The 23,996-nt window shown below is 41.9% G+C and overlaps 1 protein-coding gene across 1 annotated transcript in view; it reads right to left on the reverse strand.

Moving 5' to 3' along the window:
• Positions 1 to 965: 965 nt before the first annotated feature.
• KCNK10 (potassium two pore domain channel subfamily K member 10) overlaps positions 966 to 23,996 on the reverse strand; it is a 100,873-nt gene continuing 77,842 nt past the window's right edge. The window contains exons 5-7 of the mRNA XM_005285359.5: positions 7,341 to 7,527; positions 4,260 to 4,402; positions 966 to 1,733 (exon numbers count right to left, since the gene is read on the reverse strand). Coding sequence (XP_005285416.1) covers positions 1,110 to 1,733; positions 4,260 to 4,402; positions 7,341 to 7,527 — 954 coding nt within the window. The 3' untranslated portion in view covers positions 966 to 1,109. The remainder of the gene's footprint in view (positions 1,734 to 4,259; positions 4,403 to 7,340; positions 7,528 to 23,996) is intronic.

Below are 23,996 nucleotides of genomic sequence, written 5' to 3' on the forward strand. Positions count from 1 at the left end.
GTTTTGTTTTTGTTTTTGTTTGCTTGTTTTTGGAGGGTATGACCAGCTCCTGTCTAAACCCTAACACACCAAAAGGGACATACAGCCCTGAGATTCTAAGGTTGCTCTGGTCCTCATTTTAGTATTGTAAATGCTCTTAAGTCTATTCTTTAAAATTCCAATTCGGCTACAGAGAACAGCCGGTTGCTGACATCATGCAAAGGCTATAGCTTTCTTTCTGTCTCTGTAGTATTACAGCATTAAAACTGAACTTCCTTCAGTGATATAAAGTGTGAACAAGAAAATTGTTAAAAAATTGGCCCACTATTTGATGCGTCAAGCAAAACATTGTATATATCTTTCCCCCCCTCTTTTAAACCATGTAGTGTTTGAACTTGCTTTTTATTCAGTATTTGCAAGTTTATATCAGATATTTCCTCTGAGGAAAAGGAAAACAATTTTTTTTTGTATTTTTTTTTTTAAATGAAAAAAGCAATCACATCCTTCAGTATGTCTGCCTTGATTTCACAACCAATGTCCAACTGGCTTCCAAGTCCAGGGACATGCTTTTGGAGTTTAGAAAGATAATGCATCTGTTTTTAAAAATGAAAAAAAAAATCTAGCTTGGATCACGTGCCAAAATGTAAACTCAGCCTTATTGAAAGTTGCTAGTTCATCCCAATTATTTCTCCTCTTTTCAATCACCAGTGGGAGGCTCAATGAAGCCATGATCAATTTAAAAGACACACAGTTCTCGCCTCTTTTTTCACCCTCCCACAGGTTCTTCTAACATAGCTGTCCTTTGCAAACATTATGCCATGGTGGTAGCACTCCAGTTGTATTGCCATGGTAAGTTTCTCCCTTTGCATTTTGCCACTGTCATCTTACACAGGCTGAAGTTCCCCATGTGTTGCTTTCTGTTGCCATTCTCCAGTGCTGTGTTTCTGATTCATTTTGGCAGAGCAAGCTTCAGTCATTATGGCACAGTGAAATATTCTTCGATGCTATGTAATTCAGACTGAATAAGGAGTCTGTATAAGGCACGTGTCTCAATATATATATATATATATATATATGTATGTATATAAAAACACTAACATAAGTTAATTAAAGTCAAGCATCTTTTACATTTAATTTCTGTCTTCAAGTAATGTTTTGTTTTCATGTTCCCTTTCTTTGGTTTCAATGGGGATGGTTCCATTTTCCAGGTCCAAGTGTTGCTGAATACAGTTAGTCAGGATAGCTGTGCTAGAAGAGTTCTCTGAGTTACACATCTTCTCAGTCTCCTCTTCCTTCTTCTCTTCATCCAAGGAGAGGTGTCGGAAGGTCTCATAAATTTTCCGCACATCCTCGGGGATGCACTTTTTCAGGTCTTTGTTTTTCCTTTTGGTCAGCTTGGACGAGGAGCCAAACTTGTTGATGATGTTATCCTCAGATGACCCCTGCCCATGCTTGTTGAGCTGTTCTGTCCCTTTAAGGCGCAGGTTGTTAGGTCTGTTGTTGATGCTTTCCTGAGATGAGGCCTTGAAGCGTCCCGTCTCCAAGGCAGCGAAGACAGAGCGCTTTTCCGGAGAGAGCATATCCAGTGAGTGGGCCCTCTGATCCAGCCCTAGGCGCCTACGTTCCATGCTCCGAATGGTGGCTGCCCTCTGAAGCTTGTCATGGATCTCCACGCTGAGCCGCCTCCGGGTTTCCCTGAACTCAGCAGTCACGTTGGCTTTCCATTCAGCCGCGTGGGCTTTTATTTCACCAACCTTCCAGAAAACAAACAAACAAAAACATGCTAAGGAAAGAGGGAAATTCTCACTGTAGAATAACAACACACATTTTTACTCTATGTCATAGAATTAGAGATTGGTCAGAGCTGAAAAGACTCGATCTGGAGCTGGAGCCTGCTCCAAACTTCCCCAAAATTTGGCAGGGGTAGCATCAGGCTCAGCTTTAATCATACTATGTCTAGACGGGCTAATGACTTGTATCTCACATAGTAAGTTCTTTATCTTCTTGCATTTGGCTGCCACCAGTGGACATTTTATGTCCAGCTTGCAAGTCAGAAGGATACTCTCACACTCTGACCAACCCTTTCTTCATTAGGGAAACAATAAAACCACTAATTGATAACCTCTGTGCACTCGTCCAGTAGATAGGCAACTCAAAGAACCATCAGCAACCAAGGATTTTTCCATATGAGGCTTTGAGGTCTTTAATAACTAAGAAGTCATAAACATAATTATATAGAGACCTATTTCCCAAACTGTGATCACAATTACACCTGTGCAATCCCATTGAAGGTTCTGTACTGAACCCTGCAATGATTAATTTAGGTAAAATCTATATTCTTATTAAAGTATTTTAAATACTGGAAGAAACTTATGGTCCATCTAGTCTGGTATCCTGTCTCAGAAAGTTACCAAATGCTTCAGTCTTTAACGGGAAGTGTAAAAATCTCCATAATTCACTTGAACTATCCAAACATTATATACCAAAGTGTTGGAATTTCTTCCAAATGCCAGCTGCTGATCAGTTTGTTTCCTAAAGCACAAGGATTGAAAACACTTGGGAAATTCCCTGTGGGTGCTTCAAGGAGCCATACAGTTCCATTCTAATGTCCCTAAGTGATTTATTGTTATGTTATGTTTCTAGCTCCAGGCACATGAATACAGAATAATGACTTAGGAACAGGGAGCTCACATAGCTACTGTGTTGTATAAATATTTCTTCTGACAGAAAAAAAGAGAGAGAAATGAATAACTGATGTTGAAGCCTGTCCAGGCCTTTCCCAAGGTCCAACTTGAAAAGAGAATAGATTTAAGCTGATATCGCATCTGATCAGCCCACCAACACAAACCAAATTCTTCCATAATGCATCTCACTTTGTGTCCTTGGAGATACACCAGAGACACATTTGGCCTCAGGTGACTCAGCTGACTTCACTGAGTCAGCTGAGTCATTATCATAACTCTTGATAATGAACAGCAGTACTAATTTGGCAAACAACTTGTTGGTTATGCATTCCCTAACTAATCTGCCAAAGAGAATTTGGGCCTTGGCTACACTTGCGCTGTACAGCGCTGCAACTTGCTGCGCTCAGGGGTGTGAAAACGCACCCCCCCAAGTGCAGCGAGTGCAGCGCTGTAAAGCACCAGTGTAATCAGTGCCTGCAACGCTGCACGCTCGCTCGCAGCGCTGCAAGCTATTCCCCTCGGAGAGGTGGAGTACATACAGCACTGCGAGAGAGCTCTCTCGCAGCGCTGGCGGCGCAACTACATTGGCGCTTCACAGCCCTGCCACGGCAGCACTGTTAATCCCCAAGTGTAGCCAAGGCCTTTGTTGGGATGTAGGCGGGGTGAAATTAACCACATTATGCTTAACAGTATAATGCTGGAGCCAAGGCAGCTACCCTCACTTTCCACCCTGATTATTAGTGAGTCACTAGTATATTGTTTTCCCTTCCCTATGAACTGTGGAGAACAGTGTTTTGGCTGAAATTAACCAAGGGCAAGTGGTACTAGGACATTGACTGCTCTTGCCAAAAGTGGCTAAAGTTTCCTCTGTTTTTTTACAGTATATTTCTACTTCATTTTCACAGAGATGGGCCTGAACCCAAACCCTGACTCTGAACCACTATCCCTGAATTTAGGGGAAGCGGGGTTCAAAATCCACCACAGATTAAAGTTTGACTCTTGCTTTATAATAGGCTGATCCAAACCCTGGGGTCAAATATAAAAGATACGCTATACCTCAAACAGAAGTTTTGGGCTTGATGTAGGAATTACTGGGTGAAATAGTATGTTGGCCTGTGTTATGCAGGAGGCCAGACTAGACAATCATAATGGTCACTCCAGGCCTAAAAAAAAAAAAAAATCTATGAATCCCCAGTCCTTTGCAAGTGAGAGGAAGTTAAATTCTGGATCCTGATTTTGTGGCCAATTTCTAATTTTGTGGTGGAGGCTCTCTTCTCTTTTTCCATAATGATAGTGCTATAAATCCTAAGATCATGCAGTCTCTATAGGGCTATAATGCTAATGACATAGAGTCTGAGTCAGTCAATTCCTTTTTTTTCTCCCTCTCTCATTAAGGGATCAAGAGATCAGAGCCATTAAGTCACACAGTAGAATACAAAAAAGGAAGAGGCTTGAAAAGAAGCAGCCAAAAGGGTAAATACAAGGGATTATTTAGCATTAGTTCAAATAAGGGACCATCCCTCCCTGGCCAGCAGTGATCTGGCATTTAAAGTTCTCTTATAAAGTGATAAATCATTGATCAACTAGCAGTCATACCTCTTCTTTTGTCTTCTTGGATAGAACTCTTAGCCAGTCTCCAATCATACTCAGGACAGCAGCAAAGTAGGCAAGGCCGACGAGGATCCAAAACCAGACTAAGGGCTTGTACCACTCCCGATAATGGATATCAGTATTTCCCCCTGAAATAAGCATACATGGTTCTGTTCGTGCGTAGGAACCATGAGATGGCAAAAATATTTAGCACCAGGCCTTCTACAATTCATGGAAACTCATGAAAGTATTTCCTGGTTCTCATTAATAGGTTCCTTCTGTCCTATGAAATGACTACAAGTTTGTCTGGTCTGAGAAACAGCTGGAATCCCCAAGCTCCTTCCTACACTGGAATCCCCAAGCCCCGTCCTAAAATGGTTTAATGTTCTGCTGCTGTGTGTCTGATCAGAATATTCCATAAGTTTTTTCTTTGCATTAAATAATATTGTGGAGGAAGGTATTGGATCCCCAGTTTTACTGCTTGTTTAAGGGCACAAACAACTTTTCAAAGACTAAGCCTAATACAGGTAGAGAATATCATTTTCTGATATACCATACACTATATTTAAATCAGTGATAGACCAGTAAAAGAACCCCCTGTGGAATATACATTATTGAAAATATTTTGATCTGAAGCACATTTCACTAAATTCTACACATGAGCCCAACCTGAAACATCATATTTGAATCAGGATCCCAACTTCCATAAAGCTGGGGCCTGTTTGGATCTGGGGATTTGACCTGGTCCAGTCTAGAAAGAGGGACCCTTCTGACTATTCAGGGCCATCTAGATCCAGAGTTTGGATTTGGGCTCTTCACTTGTTATATTTTCAGTTTTATCTTAAACAGTTTCAATCCAGATACAGAATCTAATTTTCCTGTTTTACATTTTGGCCATTAATTAGCATATTTAATTTTATTTAAGGAAGATGCACTCCAGTGTTACACATCTATATGTTTATAGCCAGAGACAGAACACAGGATTTGTCCCCACTGACAACCCATGCTACAATTGAATGTTTTCCCCCTGAGCTTTTACAGGCTGTTTGCAATCTGATACATTCTAATGAGCCCTTAAAATGAGTTTTACCCAGCCTGAGCATGAGTGTACTTACAATGATTGAACACTCCCTTGAAAGCCCAGGCATTCGGGTGCTGGCAAGGACCCAAATATTGTTTTTGATTCTAATCTCTCTTCATACACACTATGAATCACTTTGCCTTTCCAGTCCTCCACCATGTGAACCAGAGGGAGGTTTGTCATTGCTATAGTACAAGGAGGCCACTCTGGTCACACATGTCTCAGTGGAAGATTCTATAAAGTGGATTGCTGTGGTCTGTCACATTGAATAGCCAGGCAATGGATGGAGTACCACACTATCTTTCCCAGCCTATCAGATTTTCCACTGCGTCCAGCAACAGCAACCACTTTTTCCAATTTACAGAGACACTGGGCCAAATTCTCAGATGGCATAAATCAGTGCAGTTCCCTTGTTATTACTTTACCTCACAGGAGTGTATCTTTATCCCCATTTTACAGATAAGGAAACTGAGGAAGGGAGCGATTAAAGAGTCTTCCTCATGGTCTCACAGGAAATCTGTGGCAGGACCAGAAATAAACCACAAATCTCCTGCTTCCCGCTCCAACGCTCCTATCATGAGATCATCCTTGAGGCTTTTGGGTTACATTCCATTTGGTTCTAGTAAAACATCAGCTGTGGGCTGCTGAATGATTTTGGATTTTATTCTTCTGGCCATTTTAGCTGTCAGACTTTTTTTTTTTTTTTAGGTTTAAAGATCTAATATTTTAGAATTAAATTAAAAAAAAAAAACAGTGAGGAAGGGAAACTTCCACAGACCCAGGAAAAATATTGTGAAACACCCACATTTCTTTGGTTACCTTCTTATGATACCACAAAAACCCAACCATCAGTAGATTCTTCTATCCAATATTCTTCACATTCAAATAGTTAAAGATGGACCAAAGTCAAAAAATTCAGATCTGGATCTGAATTTTCCCATAGTTCAGGTGTATTCAGATCTGGGGTTTGATTCAGGCCCATCTGCACAGATAACTCATGTCTTCCCTACCAAAATAAGAAAGGGAGGGTGAGGGGACTGTTCATAAAAGAACAACTTTTAGCAAGCAAACTGGTCACCAACTGGTTGAATTTGAATTGTTATAACTCACTCAGATTTCATCGGTGTAATGGGAGATAACAGGACAATTGCATAGTACATGTCTTTGCAACACAGGGATCCAGACTCGTCTCAACACATTTGTTATAGCCAGTAAACATTAATGGGAATGGAGCTCACATACCAATGGGAGAACAGATTTCTCTCGGTTTCTAACCACCTTTTCCTCAGCAATGCTGCTGTGACCACCAATCCCAGGACAGCCCCTTTGCTGGTAATTGATGGGGATGAATATTTATGGTATCTGTTTAGGACTGCACTCATCCCAGAAAATACACCGTATGCACATAACACTCAAATGCACATCTCTTAGTCCCGTTTCACTTCTAATGTTAGTTTTCCTTAATGGGATGGCTGCAGTATCAAAATTTCTATCGAGGTTAGAGAGTAAAATCCTGCGAACTGTCTCCTAGAAAGCTGCAGCTCATGCCATGGAAGCTGTGCTCCTGTTACAGCAGCTATCAGCTCTATTGGACTGCACAGCTCACACATGGCCATCCAATGGGAAAGTCTCATCAGTGCATCCCCTTAGCTACTTGCTTCACCTATTAAAGCCTTTATCAGTATGATGCAAAAGGCATAATAATGTCTTGAATTCAATAGGAAATTAATTTCACTCATGCACAATTCATAGCTGATAAAGGACAGTAAGAGGTTCCAAGAGGAAGATACTCATTTTGCTTACACTGCTCAGAGCTTGTGCTCGTCAGATGGCTAGACACCTGGATTTTAAATTAGCTTGTACTGCTGTTATTTGTCAGTTGCACAGTGACACAGATGAAGACATTCGGAATCATTTTCAATGGAATTCAATATGTTTTTAAAAGCCTGCTATGCACCTTAGAAAAATGTGTTGGAGGGTGACATTTCAATGCTCAGATTACTTACCTGCTACAAAATCGCCAAAGCCAACCGTGGTCAGAGTGATGACCACAAAGTAAATGGACTCCAAGGCTGTCCATCCTTCAATCTGTTTGAAAATGACTGCAGGGATGGTCACAAAGACAATGCACCCTGCGAGGATGAAGAGGATAGTGGAGATCACCCGGATCTTTGTCTGACTCACTTGTTTTTTCTAGAAAAGGGAACAACAAGAGAGAACACATTTTTGATAGATTATTGATGCTTTTCCCCCAGTTGTTGAATTTAACATACATTGCAGGACTGGTCCTGTAAACAAGCCCTTAATAACAATCCTTGTTGTGCCTGGTCCCAAAGCACTGCTGCTCCTGCTGGTACTTCTGCCTTTTTCCCTATATTAGGCTGAACCTCTCCACAACATCTACCCTTTGTGCTGGGCTCCAGTGCAATGCTGCTCCCTATTTCCCAGTCAGTGGCATGTGTGCTAACCTACATGAAGCTTGGAGTGCTCCACATCCCAGAGCAAATGAGATTGTGACTTGGAGTAGCTAAGGATCCATTGCAGGTTCAGAAAAATTAATGGGGAGTACATACATACATGCGTGCGCACACACACACACAAAATACCAGTATTGTCAACCCCAAGCAGTCAAAAATCATGAGTCAGGTGTAAAAAAATCATAAAATTGGCTTAAAAATCATGAACATTTTAAATAATAATACTTGTGGGGGGGTCTTTTTATTTGATTTCTGAGCCTTTAGGGTGCATTCAGGTCATATTTTCCAGCTTTTCACAACAACCACGAGGGCTAGAAACTCACTATTTTTTTAAATGAAGGCTGGAATTCTCATGTAATCCCCTGACTCCAAGAGATGTGGCTCCAAGTAAAACACTAGATATCGTGAGCCTGGAGATAACATTTTGAGAGCTGGCAACACTGCATGGGGATCTGTGTAAAACTATGCTGTTGAGCCTTTAAGCTGGAAGAGAAAGAAAGTTCTAGCTGCTGTAAATTAAATACCTACATCAGTGATGTAATATTAATTTTTTCAACCCTGGTTGATACAGCTGAGGTCACTGGGTCAAGATTCTGATTTCAGTTATCTCAACAGTCAACAGTTAACTCTGTTGACTTAAGTGCAATTGTTCCAAATTTACTATGCTATAAATGAACTCAGAATTTGGTACAACAGCCCAAGAAATCACTGGTCTATTGTAGATTATTTTAAACTCCAATTTAAATTTAATATGTTTATCCTATAGAGAGAATGTGGAGGTTAAGATGTATATTACATGTTTTCAAATTAGTTCTCCAAACTATGTGCCTTAATCCAGAACTGAGGTCTCATTTCAGATTAGATCATCTAGAAAGGAAATAAGGTTTCAGAAATTGTCTTTATAATATCCCTGGAGGCTATGGACTAAACTGGACAGTTATCAATCTAACCAGCCAGTGCACAGTCCTATTGTTCTTCTCAGAAGGAGTAGAAACTGCATTTCCTTGGAGCCTGCAAAGTTGAATTGTGAAAGGTTGCTTGAATATGAGACACAGCAGACAACACCCAGGTAATAGCCTAAATACATTATGTCTCATAAATGCCATTTTAAAACAAATATTGTATGCTATTCTTCCCCTCACTTATTTTTCTGAACACTTGTGTTTACCCTTTGTCTATTTTCGGAGAGCTAACAGGAAAAGATTACAGTAAACATGACTAATCCAATGCAAGACCTGAAAAAAAATCATACTCAAATACCAAGCAGATAAACAACGCTAGAGTATTCAAACTTACTCTCTATTTTTTTCCTTTGGGGAATTATTTTGCTTTGAGGAGCTTTCTGAAAACATTAAAATCCGATATAACTTCATTAGGAATTGTTTCTTGCTGAGATAAACCCAGAATTGCAGGATTCCACTTTGTACTGTTTTGTATGACGTGTAGCTTCTCTCCCTAGTCCCCATATGTCCACGTCAGCATGCATTTCAGTGTGAGTGACAATTCAGTCTCTGCTTATGATAGGACAATAACTGGAAGATGCTGGGTGTTACAGATCAGGACCAGGAAACACTTGGGACATCTGCTTGTTCAAGCCAGCATTATAATTCCCTCAATTTCATGGACAATAAACACAGCCAAAGGTTTTTAAGAGAAACGAAAAATGACCATTTGCTCATATAAAGGTAATGTGCACCACACAACTGGATGGAGAGCCATCAGGCCTGATTCACTACTACCCTGCACCACCATTTACACCAGGCAAAGCAAGGGTAAAATGCCACCAGACCAGAATAGTAGTATTGTACATTCACTGTGCATTAGCATAAATGATTATACAAGGACAATAATGAATCAGGCCCATCATTTTTAGAGCTAGTGAAAATAGCACAAAAGCAAATCCCCTCCCCCCTTCCCCCACCCCCGTTACATTATTTGCTGGACAATAATATGTGGAATCCAGTATACAAGTAGATAGGCAGACTGAATTTTTTTTCACAGTATGGACTAACATCCTAGTCAAAAGCTTGTCTCATGGTGTGACACAGAGCCAGACTGGGTTACGCGACTAGCAAGCTAAATGATGCAAATTCAACCTTTAAAGACATATTAGAAAAATATATAAATGGTAATTAAGGCCATTCCTTAGAATTAGAAGAAGATAGTGATTGTATTTGTCTGTGTTTATCTATATCAGGGGTTCTCAAACTGGGGGTTGGGACCCCTCAGGGGGTCATGAGGTTATTACGTGGGGGGTCGCGAGCTGTCAGCCTCCACTCCAAACCCTGCTTTGCATCCAGCATTTATAATGGTGTTAAATATATAAAAAGGTGTTTTTAATTTATAAGGGGGGGGTCACACTCAGAGGCTTGCTATGTGAAAGGGATCACCATTACAAAAGTTTTAGAACCACTGACCTATATCTTGTTAGAGGTTAGCAATGTAACCAGACGTTCCTGTCTGTTACTATATTCTATTAACTGAGAGATCGAAAGGGGATCTTAACATTTAGATGAAACTTGGGTGTAATATCATTGTATATATTTCTCTTTAAAGTTTGTAGCAAACTGTCTATGAACTGCTTAATGGATAATTACCTTATGCTGATGAATGCAACTAGTTACCTGTGTATACATAGGAAATAGGAGGTCTTATTTCAAAGCCACAATGCTTCACCCAAGGAATACCTCCTGTCCAAAGACTATTGACAGCCTGCCAGAGATCGGTAAAAGAACTCTAGGGCCCTGATCCTGTTATCTCAGATCTGCTTAAGCTTGGTCAGGGGAAGCTTGAGTCACAAGACCAAGGTCTTCAGCTCCAGTCTGGATTACCCTGCTAACTCTCATGGAATAAATTCAATAAACACTGTATATGGACTGCCTATTTGGACTATAACCTGATGAACTGATTCTGGAAAGAACTTTTTGCAGTTCAGCAGCTCACCATCTCTACTATGAAACTGACCTAAGAACAGGTTTCAGAGTAGCAGCCGTGTTAGTCTGTATCCGCAAAAAGAACAGGAGTACTTGTGGCACCTTAGAGACTAACAAATGTATTTGAGCATAAGCTTTCATGGGCTACATCCCACTTCTTCTCTGCATCCGAAGAAGTAGGATGTAGGCCATGAAAGCTTATGCTCAAATAAATTTGTTAGTTTCTAAGGTGCCACAAGTACTCCTGTTCTTTTTGACCTAAGAACTTTATCCATACCTGTATATATAATGACCTATTAACCACAATACTCTCTCTCTCTTTTCTTTTTAATAATTTTTTAGTTTAGTTAATAGAATTGGTTGTAAGCGTGCGTGTATTTGTGTGAGATCTGAAATATTCATGGACCTGGCAGGTAACGTGTCTGATCCCTTGGGATTGGTAGAACTTTATGATTAACAAGATTTTCAGTAATCCTCATATTTGCCTTGACTGTCTGTGTGGGAGCCCAAGACTGAATTGCTTTAAGGAAGCTGTATTTTTGGCTTGTGGGTAACCAGTAAGGTGTTGTAGAAGCTGTTTTTTGCTGGTTTGGTGAATCTAATTATTAGAATAACCACCAATTTGGGGGATCATCTGCCCCATTCTTTGCAGTTTGCCCTGATTGAGCAATCTCAATGTGGCCCCCCACCAGGCACCAATGGTCACACATAGATACCTCCCTACTCATTCACAGTTGTGTGCACCCATGTCCTGTCCCTTTTGCAACTGCATGGGCAACCTCCTTTTCCATTCATGATTGCACAGCATCCCTGTGACAACTTCAACAACAGTTTACATTGAAAAGAATTTAATATTTTTTCCTGTCTTTTAATGCAGTGTAGCAACTGAAAGCAACAAGGGAAAGCCAGCACTATATGACCACCCAGCTCGCTCTGAGCCACCAGCAAATGCTCTGCAGACCAGTTCTTGGAAACCACCAAAATAGACCACAACTGGATCCTTCAGTTTGACTGTCACTGGCTGGCTGGCCAGGCTCAGCCTCGCCCCCAGCTAATGGTGATTCAGCAGCTTACTGATAATTAGTTACTCCCGCTGCAGGGAGTCAGGAAGGATGACTTAAACAGAGCTGGGAATTCACTCTGAGGGGAGAGACTGCAAAGGAGGGTCCAGCAGTTTGGGGCTGGCTGTAGTCAGAGAGCAGAGCCATGGGAGTAGAGCTAATTCCTAAGATGAACCCCTGGAACACGGGGCAAGCATCCATGAAGACAGTCCTGAGGCTGGCATTCTGCAAGGGCAACAGGAAATAGAAGAGACCCAGAGTGAGCAGGGCAGGATCCAGTGGGTGATGCCTGAGATACGGCTCCTCCTGCTCCTTGTAGGCAGTCCCTGCCAGAATCCCGGGGGAAGGGAGACAGTAAGGAATCCTGCTGGGGAGAACAAACATAAGAGAAGCTCTGCAGGGGCCACAAATAGGACTTCAGGGGAGCCTGAGAGAGGCACAAGAATTATTAGTCTGAGCATTTGTCATGGACTTTCAGTTTGACCTTGTGTTACTCCAGAAGGCATTTGAACTTGTATGTGACTTGGCTTGGATTTCTGCAATGCTGCCTCCAGGCATGAGGGGGCAGTATTCATGGTGAATGTGCACATTGCATAGGATTGGGTACTTGAGGTGGGGCTTCGGGCCACTGAAGGGAAAAGCCACCATGTTAGTGCTGTAAAACTACGCAACCAAGAGGAAACTGAAATAAAGAGCGAAGAGACAGGGTCGTCTCCCCACCCAGAGGCCTGGGAACAGCAATACGAAGCCATTACCGGAGTCAGGCTAAACAGAAATCCAGCCTAAAGAAAAGACAACCCCACAAGGAGAGGGGCATAAAAGTACTTCTTCAACTGATAACATCACACACACAGTCATGTGGCTGCAAGAGGATCAGAAATGGGCTCCCATTGTTCCTTTACTGAAGACTGTGGGGGGAAAAGATTGTTGCAGTCAGTTGTACTTTGAAACACTAACAAAGGCGCTAGTCTGGATGAAGGAGTCCCGTAACTCTGAAGGGTATGTGTGTGAGTGTATTCTGGGCAGCTGCTCTTGAAGAGATCACGAGACAGCTTTACAGTGACTTACCAACCGTGAAAGCCCAATGCTATTGATGATCGCTGATTATTGCCAGAGGGCTTGACTTCCAAGGGAGCACAGGCTGTTCTGAACTACGACATGCCAAAGACTACTGGGGATTTGGTTCATCACTTGAGCTACACAGGACTCTGGGGAACAACACTCTTGGGCTCTTCGTACTTCAATGACAAGAATACAAAGATCGCCAGAGGTCTTGTAGACTTCCTTGTGACAGCAGGGCAGGAAGTACCCCCTTGGCTGCAGGACATGATCAAGAGTTAGTTTTTGTCAAGCCTGCCTTTGAGTACAGGTCAGCTCAGGGGGAGAAAGATAGGTCATGGTGGCTGGCCCTTTGAGGTGTCAGTCACCCCACCTCCCAGTGACAGGTTCTGCTGAGGAGAGTAAGACAGCCCAGATCCACCTGTGGATGTCTAACCGGATGGTAGTTATTAGTTAAGGAACATCTGGGCCTAATAAAAGGTTATGAGTGCTCAGGCAGGAGCCAGAAAAGAGAGAGGAAGTGAGCACCTCAGGAGAGCTGGGTAGGAAGCTACTCCTGCTGGAGTCTCTCTGGTGAGCAAAGGCTCTCAGGGTGAGGAACAGCCCCCAGAACACAGAGAGAAAAAGCTCCAGAGGAGACAAAGTGCAAAGTTCTCCAGGCAGGGAGGCCTGGGAGATACTCTGAGTCAGCAGGGGAGAGACTGCTGAGCTCCAGACAACGGAGAAGCCCGGGGACCTGTGGCAGAAGGCGAAAGATTGTTTAAATAGATTAGACCCCTGAAGGGGCATAGTTCACTGTATGTAAATCTCATTGAATTTATTGACAGCCAGCTGGGGAAACCAAGGCAGAGACATAGCTGCAGTTCCATATCAAGCCAACAAGAGGCACTCCAGTGTTGAGTGCCAGTTATTACACTGTCATTAAGAGACGTATAAACATTATATTTTATATAGGAATTAGTTATAGGGCTGAACCAAACTTCTTTGAACTTTGCAGGTATTTAGAAATCAGAATATGGATTTGTATTTTGCAACTGGCTTCTATCTTTATAATGAGCCAATGATCTAACACTCCCAAATGTTGGGGTTTGCAAAATGTGGATCTAGATTGAAATTTTTCATCTTCAGCCCATCTCTACCAATAATTATATGCATGATTTATTTTGCTCCTTGCTTGGTGTGGCAATTGTTTTGACCCTGTAAAGAAACTCGTAACGGTATAAGCATTATATGTCAATGAAAAATTATGGTATCAAATTCATTGAACATTTGGAATGCTACAAAACTGCAGTAACTCTACATCAAAAATGATCGATAGTTTGCATTCTTCTCATGAGTAACCTTCTTGGCACTGTCATTTTCCTACAAGGAACTCCACTGCGGTCTGTGCTGCTCTGATTCTTGGGGCTAATGGACCACAGCTTTTACATCAAGCTACAGTTAGGTGAGTCACAGACTAAACCACTACAACACTGTACATCATGTTGGATTATTGCTGAAAAAACAAGACACATACACATTAGTGATGGAAAAGCCTCAAAAAGTTCAGACTTCAGGTTAGTCATACAAATGCCCAAAAGTTCAGATTTTTTCTTTTTTTGAAATTACAGAATCTGCTAAATTGGGTGGGAAATCTCACAAGAAGAGAGATCCTCTGAAGTTCTCCAGAAACTCCTGCTTATGCTCAGGGGTACAGCTGTGCAAAGAACTGATTGTTTCTGTTTGCTGGCTAAACCAAAAAAAAATGTTACAGATCAAATTGAAACAAAAATTTGTTTCAGGTCAAACAAAACATTTTGTTTCAATGTTGGACATGTCTAACCACTTCTTTATTAAAAGTAAAGAAAACGTGGAAAGGCTATGCAAAAAATTGTGAAGGGGGTGTTGCCTCCCCCATCCTCTAGCTAAAAGCACTCACCTGGGATGTATGAGATCTGAGTTTCAGCCCCCCACTCTGCCAGATTTGGCATATGGATCTGTACTTTCATTTCTTGAGTGTAGGTGTGTGCCCTAACCATAGGGCTATAGAACATTGCAGGGTGGGGGGAGAGCCTCCATCTCTCCAGTTGAAGTTATTCCACTGCATACATTTAAGTATTCATTGGGCCAGAGAGAGAGATTGACTTACTCAAGAATATCCTATAGCCCAATGGTTAGGTCCCTCACCTACAATAGAGAAGACACACATTCAGGTTCCTACCCTAACTCAACAAGGAGTCTGGTGGCACCTTAAACACTAACAGATTTATTTGGGCATAAGCTTTCGTGGGTAAAAACCTCACTTCTTCAGATGCATAGAGTGAAAGTTACAGATGCAGGCATTATATACTGACACATGGAGAGCAGGAAGTTACTTCGCAAGTGGAGAACCAGTGTTGACAGGGCCAATTCAATCAGGGTGGATGTAGTCCACTCCCAATAATAGATGAGGATGGTGTCAATTCCAGGAGAGGAAAAGCTGCTTCTGTAATGAGCCAGCCACTCCCAGTCCCTATTCAAGCCCAGATTAATGGTGTTAAATTTGCAAATGAATTTTAGTTCTGCTGTTTCTCTTTGAAGTCTGTTTCTGAAGTTTTTTTGTTCAATGATAGTGACTTTTAAATCTGTAATAGAATGACCAGGGAGATTGAAGTGTTCACTTACTGGCTTTTGTATGTTACCATTCCTGATGTCCGATTTGTGTCCATTTATTCTCTTGCGGAGGGACTGTCTGGTTTGGCCAATGTACATGGCAGAGGGGCATTGCTGGCACATGATGGCATATATAACATTAGTAGATGTGCAGGTGCAGCTTTTCCTCTCCTGGAATTGACACCTCCTCATCTTTATTGACACCTCCTCCCATTATTGGGAGTGGACTACATCCACCCTGATTGAATTGGCCCTGTCAACACTGGTTCTCCACTTGCGAAGTAACTCCCTGCTCTCCATGTGTCAGTATATAATGCCTGCATCTGTAACTTTCACTCTATGCATCTGAAGAAGTGAGGTTTTTACCCACGAAAGCTTATGCCCAAATAAATCTGTTAGTCTTTAAGGTGCCACCAGACTCCTTGTTGTTTTTGTAGATACAGACTAACACGGCTACCCCCTGATACTTGATACCCTAACTCAGACGGTATGGGTAGCTGAACTTGGGTGTGTACTCTAATTACTGGGCTATTATGTAAGGGTAGCACCATCCCCTCCTCAGTTTTGCGAATGGTACCTAAGTCCTCTTTTAAATCTAGACACCCCCCAAAAAATACTGACAAACTATTTGGCAAATTCGTGAATAGTTTGTGGACCCAAAACTTCATAATTTTTTTTTTTTTTTGGCAAATACATTTTTTTTTCCAACAAAAAATTCACTCAGCTCTACACAGCACAGAAGTTCCCTGGAAACAATTGTCTTCATGCTCTGTCAGCACTTCTGCATCCAGTCCCAACCAGCACCAGGAGGTGTGAGAAGGTGAAAAACAGTGACATCTAATTTCAATTTAGGTTTGTTACAACTTTTGAGTGAAGGGTCAGGTAGATTCTTAGTCTATAAAAACTATGTAACAGACTAGCAATGTTTTCCTGAAACACCTGGTCCTGGTAACAGGTATTGAACCTGCTGGGTAAAGGTTAAGCAGCTTCTACTGACTCACTAACGCAACTGGCTTATTACCTTAGTGTGGCATAGTGGACATGTCACTTCACTTCTCTGTGCTTCAGCTGCCCCATCTGTAAAAATGGGGGTCGTGAAGAAAAGTGCTGTAAGTGCTAGGTATAATAAAATGAGGAGAGTGGCTCTCTAGAGAATAGATCTAGGGTAGGGGCTGAGCAGTCCTGTGGGACCGGAGGAACCCTAAAAGCAGCCAACCTTGTGGAGAAAGCTTATGTTAAACATTATATTGTGTTGTTGATAAAGCCAGAAGAGAGTGAGGGTTTTTTACTCTGCCCAGTGTTTGGGCCTTGTTACAGAGGGCTAGGAAAGGTATCTGTTCAAGAATGCTTTACCAAGCATTCAAACATACGCCGTTGTTTTTATGCCTGTTACTTTGCGTGTTACATACTGTAGTGTAGCAACTTGTGAAACATGGAGTGCAGCTTAATGCAACTGCATACTGTGTAAACAGCTGTTCTGGCTCTTGGAATAGCTTCCCATCATGGGTGGAAACACCAAAAAAAGAGTGTAGCGACCATTCTAACCAGTGGCACACATTTCTTTAACCCTCAGAACAGGATGGGGAGACGAGGACACCAATGTGGCAGAATCACGAGAATTAAAGAAGTAACATCACATGCATGACATCACTGAATGCAGTGAAAGCAAGAACAGTAAGTGCTTAATGAAAGCCTGCACCAAAAAAGAGCATTCATTTACAGACCAATGATGGGAATTACATCATACACTGAGGGTGTCTGCTAATCACCACAGGATCAAGAAGGCATTTCTCCCAGTCCCTCCTTCTGCACAGCATTGCACAAGTACCCAGATGCATTATAGGAATTTTTCACCAGGAAACATCAGGTATTGCAGGGTAACAGATTTGACAGATCAATGATCTGATGACAAATCCTAGGTTCCTGTAATATGTGAACTGATACCCCCATGCAAGCTGCTCTCAAGGTCTTCAGTGGTTTTCTTAACTGAAATGATGTGCACACAGGATTCTAACAAGTGGAAGAACTTTTCCCTATAAACGCTCTTTGCAAGCTAGACCCTAACAGCAGGAGGCACATAGCTGACCTACTGCCAATGGCTTCAGTAGAGCTGTTTAACCTATTTCCCAGCATGGTGTGGTAGTGAAACTATCAAAGCAGTCCAACTGCAAAAGGAGATCCCTTTACTTTCAGTTTTAAATAAACTGAGAGCACTTTCAAGAGAAATAATATTTTCTTTGTTGTTTCCCCAATAAATCCTCCAAACATTTGAGGAAGCAGGTTAAGTGTTTGTGAGGCACTCAAATAATAAATTAGTGTCTGCTAATGAGAAAGATTGCAACTTGAATTCAAAATGAACTAATCTGAGAGAGATTGAAGAAAGAAAATGATGAGAGAGGATAGGAGGTATTTCTAGGATGCAAGTTCTTAAAGGATTCTCTTGCTGGGATCACATTACATTGATACCGGCACTGGCTTCTGCGTCAATTTCCATGAGCAAATAAAAGTATTGATTTTTACTTTAAATAGGTTGAGCGCTGGTTATGTTAGAAATCACCTTTCTCCCCATGTGATATTATTGCAGTTGAGATAGTCAAATTAACAACCTACTGCCACCCTCGTATAATCTCAGGAAGGCCGGGTACAGTGCATTCTCATTAAGGGGACTTCACTCCTTATGTACCATCTCTACCAATCTTTGCTGCATTGCCCTTCTCTGTATTTCTCTCTTGATTTTCAATGGCCTTAAAGTTCAGTGGAAAGGGAATATGTAAAAAATGGCATGTTCTCACTCAACTGATCTGAGCCCCCCTATGTATTCGGAGTCTTGTCTGCTGACTTTAGGGACTGAAATATCTTTTTACTATTTTTTCCTCCGAGGTCCTACAGAACAACTATTACTACAACATTATTGTTGAGGGTGAAAGAACCCAAGTGGGTTTTCAGTCTCCAGGCTAGAGTTGCAGGACTGGCACCTAGAAGGAACTCATATTCCTTTGCAAACTGAGCAGATATGATCCAGAAATCACCAAGAGACAATCAATAGAGGACCAAATGGTGCCATTTTTACAGTCACTTTTCAGATAAAATTACACTTTAAAGTATACAGAATGATACCCACTATTCCAAGACTTTGTAGTGCAATCTCTAGCTTTACATAAAATCCCCTTCAATATTCAGTATTGCCACATTTGTTTCCATTATCACTCTGAGTTCATACAGTATAAATACTACCACATATCACTCTTAGATTTTCTGTTTCTTTTCCAATTTCCAGGTAGATGTTCTGCAATTTTTTAACCATGCTGTTTATCTTCTTCCCTGGGTGTGTGATTTCACATTGATAGCATGTTACTGCAACAGCTCACCATCCTGCTGTCTCCAGGGCGCTTTGGAATTAGGATCATTCCCTCTGGACTGCTCCCTTTGTCCACTTTACCCACACTTGACTTCATGCCCTTTTCAGGCTGCCTCCCATTTTCTTGGGACAGCCTCCCTCTCCCTGCTCCAATGAAAATTTAAGTATTTCATACAACGTGGAACATTTTCAATAGGAGAGATTGAGAATACCCTATAGCCCTGTGGTTAAGGCACTCACCTGGGAAGTGAGGGTGACCCCTGGTTCAAGTCACTGGTCTAAATCAGGCAGAGTGGGGATTTGAAGCTGGGTCTCCTACATCTTGGGTGAGCACTCTAACCACTGGCCTTTAGGCTGTACAGGAGTTGGGGGGGGGTCCTCCTTTTTTGTGAGAAAAGACTGATCTGCGTTAGGTATCGAATGCCAGGAGAGGGTTCACAGCTGTGAATCCCAAGTGCAGGGAGGCACTTCCCTTTGCCCGAGAGTTAGGTGCCTAGCTCCCTGAGAGGAATTTCCTGTTTGGCATTTCCTACTGTCTAATTTAGGCAGTTCCTTGCTCAGCATGCTGGCTTTTGTGAATGCCATTCTTAGGAGCCTAACCCTCTCCACACATTACACAGGGAGCTTGGGCACTTAACTTGGGGCTGTAGATTCCACCAGGTGGCAGGATCTCTAAGTACATTTGTGGATCTAGCCCTTAACCTCACGGGCCCAGAGCCACAAAGGGACTTAGGCATTGCAACACTCAGCCAGGGCTTAAATGACACCACACAATGCCACCGCATTCAATGAGTTTGCACACTGGGAATGACAGGAACTTAATACACAATTCTGCTAATGATGTGCAAGCAGGGGTAGCATCTAGCTCATGCTTTCTCAGCTGTGTTAGTGCAGCAGGGAGAACAGGAGTAAAAAGCCATAGAAATTCGTATTTGTTACGCAAGTCAGCAGATATTCTCCTGAACACACTGTGGTGGGTAGATCTGAGTAAGAAGATAACATTTGTTCATAGCTACTTTTTCCAGTAAATCTGCACTTTAATCCTTCTGTTGTTTGATTATGTCTGTCCAAAACACAATGTGCAATCAGCACCTCAGGGCATGGACCTTCTCTGACACAGTGCTGGTAAACTGCCGTACAAGCCTAGTGCATTATTTGAGGAATAATAATGGCCCCAAATCTCTGTTCTAGCTGAGCTGAGGGTGGCACAGAAATAGTGAGGGAGCGGGGCAAAGGTGTCTTTATTTCACCTTTGCACTTTCCAAGGGGCTGGTTCATTGGCACAAACTTAAGCAGCCTCAAGGATGACGCAACAGCTGGAATGCATTACTCATGCCTTTCTTCTTCTGGAATACCCCTCCTTCCGCCAGCTAGCCCCCTGCACGCCCCCCTAAACCAGGGGCTGTGAGGGGTGGCATAGGACTGCCCTACTGCAGAATACCTTTTACACCAGAATGTCCCCAGAAGGAAGATCCTCTGGCTTTTCAGCCTTGAAATGCTAGCAGAGACAGCATGCAGATGTCAGAACAGAGGCCATAATGTTATTCTCCCACTTTTGGTATCACCAGTTTTGATTAGAGTGGTTTCTAAGCCTTCATCTAGATCATAGATGAAATTTAGAGAAGGCACATTCTGATATTGTAAAGAAAATGAATAGCAAGGTTATAGACCAACTTGTATAGCTAAGGGTGGTTTTGCTGGTTCTAATTTAGAAATGCACTGCCACAAGCTAGGCCAACCCAGAGAGATCCAGACAGCATTGCCACATCAATGAAAGATTCCTTTTTTGCCATTGCATGAACACAGCCATTTCCAAAATCTTAGCAAGAAATAGAATATTGCACATGGCCCTGGAAATTTCTCCTGTGTAAGGTCTGGAAAAGTTCTACCTCTTCTTTGTTAGCTGTAATAGGGCTTTTACTACCAGCTGAAATAAGTCATTCAGGTTTCTTCAGATTGTATTTTCAGGAGCTTTTCTTTTGCTGCACAATTCCCTAGTGACAGCCAACAAAGCAGTAAAAACAGCAACAGAGCTATGCTCTGCAGGAAAGCTGAGACTTGGTTGGACTAGATTTCCAAAGGTTAAACAGTGACCTTTGGACATCAAAAAGAAGTTATGCTCCAGACTAGACATCTTGATATAGATTGTGTTTGTGCAGAAACTGGTGGGGCTGCTGTATATTTTCATCTTCACCTTCCTTTAACCTGCAGTCTTTGATTCTTTAGCTGGTTACATTGGAATCATTGTCCAACATTCTCCAGTCCCCTCTGGGAATTTGATGCTGAAATCTTCGGCATTTATATCTGTATTTGCTATGGATTTCTCCTAGCTTTCAGTACTAAAAACATTCCATTATTGCACTCTTACTAGAGATGGAGCCACACCCCAACATTCAAATCTGAATCCAGTTACAAACTTTTCAAAGTCCTTGATTCTCAGATTTATGGTCTGGTTTGGGCAAAACACTAGTTGTTATTGATAAGATGTCAAATGACTGTTCTCTCAGGTCCTACTCATGTTACAGGTTCCACTCTTAAAGTGATTTTTATTTGGTTTGTGGGCAGAGTATGTGGAGAGTGTACACACAAATTATTTAGCATTGGTTAAAGTTTTTGAGTCGACAACCATGGAGACTGAAGTCCCTGTCCACAGAACAGACACATCACAGGCAGCATCACATCATGTTTCCCACCTATAGCCATGCCAAAATACTTCTACTTAACTTTAGAGAATCATCTCTCAAGTGAGACTTTAGTTCAGTTCATGGCACTGCTGCGAAGCCTGCCAATCAGGGGGTTGTGGTGGGTGTTTTTGCAGTATGACACCTAGGTAGTAGGATGGTTCTGTGCCTTAATTTAGGGGGCAGCAGATTATTGTATTTTCACTGATCACTTTTCTTTTTTCTGTTACATTTGCATCCTTTCTTGTTTTATCTCCTTCGTGGGTGGTTTCTGATCATGTGCTCCAAACTGACAGCCTAAATTATCTTGACACAGAACGAGATTTTCCCCAGGATATAAATGATGTTTTCAAATGTAACAGTGATCTGGATATACATCCTGGAACATAGCTATTGCATTTCAGCACCATACTGTTTGAAATTCAGACACGTTGCCATGGTAATATGACCAAACGGAGGGCAATAAAAAAGGAAGAATGATCATTGGTATTGCTCTGGAGACAGTTAAACTTTCAGGCACCGATGACCGTTTAGAAAGTGAGTTCTTTCTCCCTACTCTGGAGTTTCCGTTCCAGCGCCTCCTTTTTCAAACTTCACAAAGAATAGCAAAGAAACTCCAGCAGTTCTGTAAACTGTTAATCATGCTTCCAAATCCTGTTTGTCTCCTACTTCCACAGCAGGGATAATTGCTTTGAGCTCCTTTTCAGTGCAGTCCGCTGAGATTTAAAGCTTTGTGATTAACAGTTACGTTTATCAGGGAGTCATGCAGGTGTTAGCCTGAACAATTACTTTCCCCCAGAACAAGGGATCTCAATGATTTCAGGCCTCTGTATTCATTTGCCAGATTGAGACCTGTACCAGAAAGCAGCCTCTTCACCCCAGATCCCCTGAGGCTGATATTCATAGACTCATAGAACTGGAAGGGACTTCAAGAGATTATCTAGTCCAGTCCCCTGTACTCAAGGCAGGACTATGTATTATCTAGGCCATCCCTGACAGGTGTTTGTCTAACCTGCTCTTAAAAATCTCCAATGATGGAGATTCCATAACCTCCCTAGACAATTTATTCCAGTGCTTAACCACTCTGAGAATTAGGAAGTTTTTCCTAATGTCCAACCTAAACCGCCCTTGCTGCAATTTAAGACCGTTGCTTCTTGTCCTATCCTCAGAGGTTAAGAAGAATTTTTCTCCCTCCTCCTTGTAACAACTTTTTATGTACTTGAAAACTGTGATCATGTCCCATCTCAGTCTTCTCTTCTCCAGACCAAACAAACTCAATTTTTTCAATCTTCCCTCATAAGTCATATTTTCTAGACCTTTAATCATTTTTGCTGCTCTTCTCTGGACTTTCTTCAATTTGTCCACATCTTCTTCTTGTCCTTCTTCCTCTGGAGTCAGTGACCATTTCATTCCCTTTTTTTAATGGGAGCTTCATGTTCAGGCTCTGTCTGGACTGTGATTCATCACCACTGCTGATTCCTATTCATTTGTGCATGAGCAAATCCATGGTGTCGCGTAGGTTGCTGCGCACTCCAGTCTTGTACACTCTAGGATTTGAAGCATGCCATGTATCACTCTGGGTTAAAACTGGAGGTGGACAGCACTGGGCCTCAGCATTTAGGCTGGGACCTACATTCATGGAAAGAGGCATGTAGTGGGGAATACCAGGTGAGAAGAGGACAGAGTCAAATACCAAGGGCTAAAGCTTGATGTGCCTGACCCGATAAAAGTATCAGTGGAAGAAACCCACTGCCTGAGAATTTAATTCCCTAGCCTCTATTGCTTCTCTGGCCTTCAAACCTCATTTTAGAGCACTGAATTGGGGGACAGGAGAGGGGAAGGGGCCAGATCAGCTACACCTGTTTGTAAAACATTCCTTCCTATAACCTGTTGAATGCAGAGAAACTTATTCTACACTTGAATCCAGCTTCCTATCTATGGGATCCTTGATCTAGCTGGCATCTTTGTAACCAGCAGGTGCCTGGTAAACTCGTCACTATTTATTTATTAATTTATTTCTGAGTACACATCCAAAAGGTACTTAGATATTACAGTGTCAGGCATCTAAGAAAGGCTAGAATAAATTAGGGAAAGACCTAAGGGTAACAGGAGTATGGGGAATATTTATTACAAGGGATTTTCAGGCTTGGACTGCTATAGTATATCCACAAACAGGAGGCAATGCAATGCAATGCAGACTGCTTCCCAAATGAGAAAAATATTTATTATAGTTTACTGTAATCCAGGGGAGAATAGGACCTGTGATAAAGGAAAACCCTTTGTATTAATCATGGATTCTTCATTCAGATTTGCAGGGATTCTATTTTTAAGAGTCATAAAATACCAGGGGCATAGAAGTTAAATGATGGCAACGTGACTCTGGTGAGGAGAGTTATTGGAGATATGCACCTTTAGTCATTTTATATACTGAAGAAGAAATTCAACAAAATAAAGATGAGAAG

The sequence above is a fragment of the Chrysemys picta genome, chromosome 4 (assembly GCF_011386835.1).
Source record: "Chrysemys picta bellii isolate R12L10 chromosome 4, ASM1138683v2, whole genome shotgun sequence".
Classification (NCBI taxonomy): domain Eukaryota; kingdom Metazoa; phylum Chordata; order Testudines; family Emydidae; genus Chrysemys; species Chrysemys picta.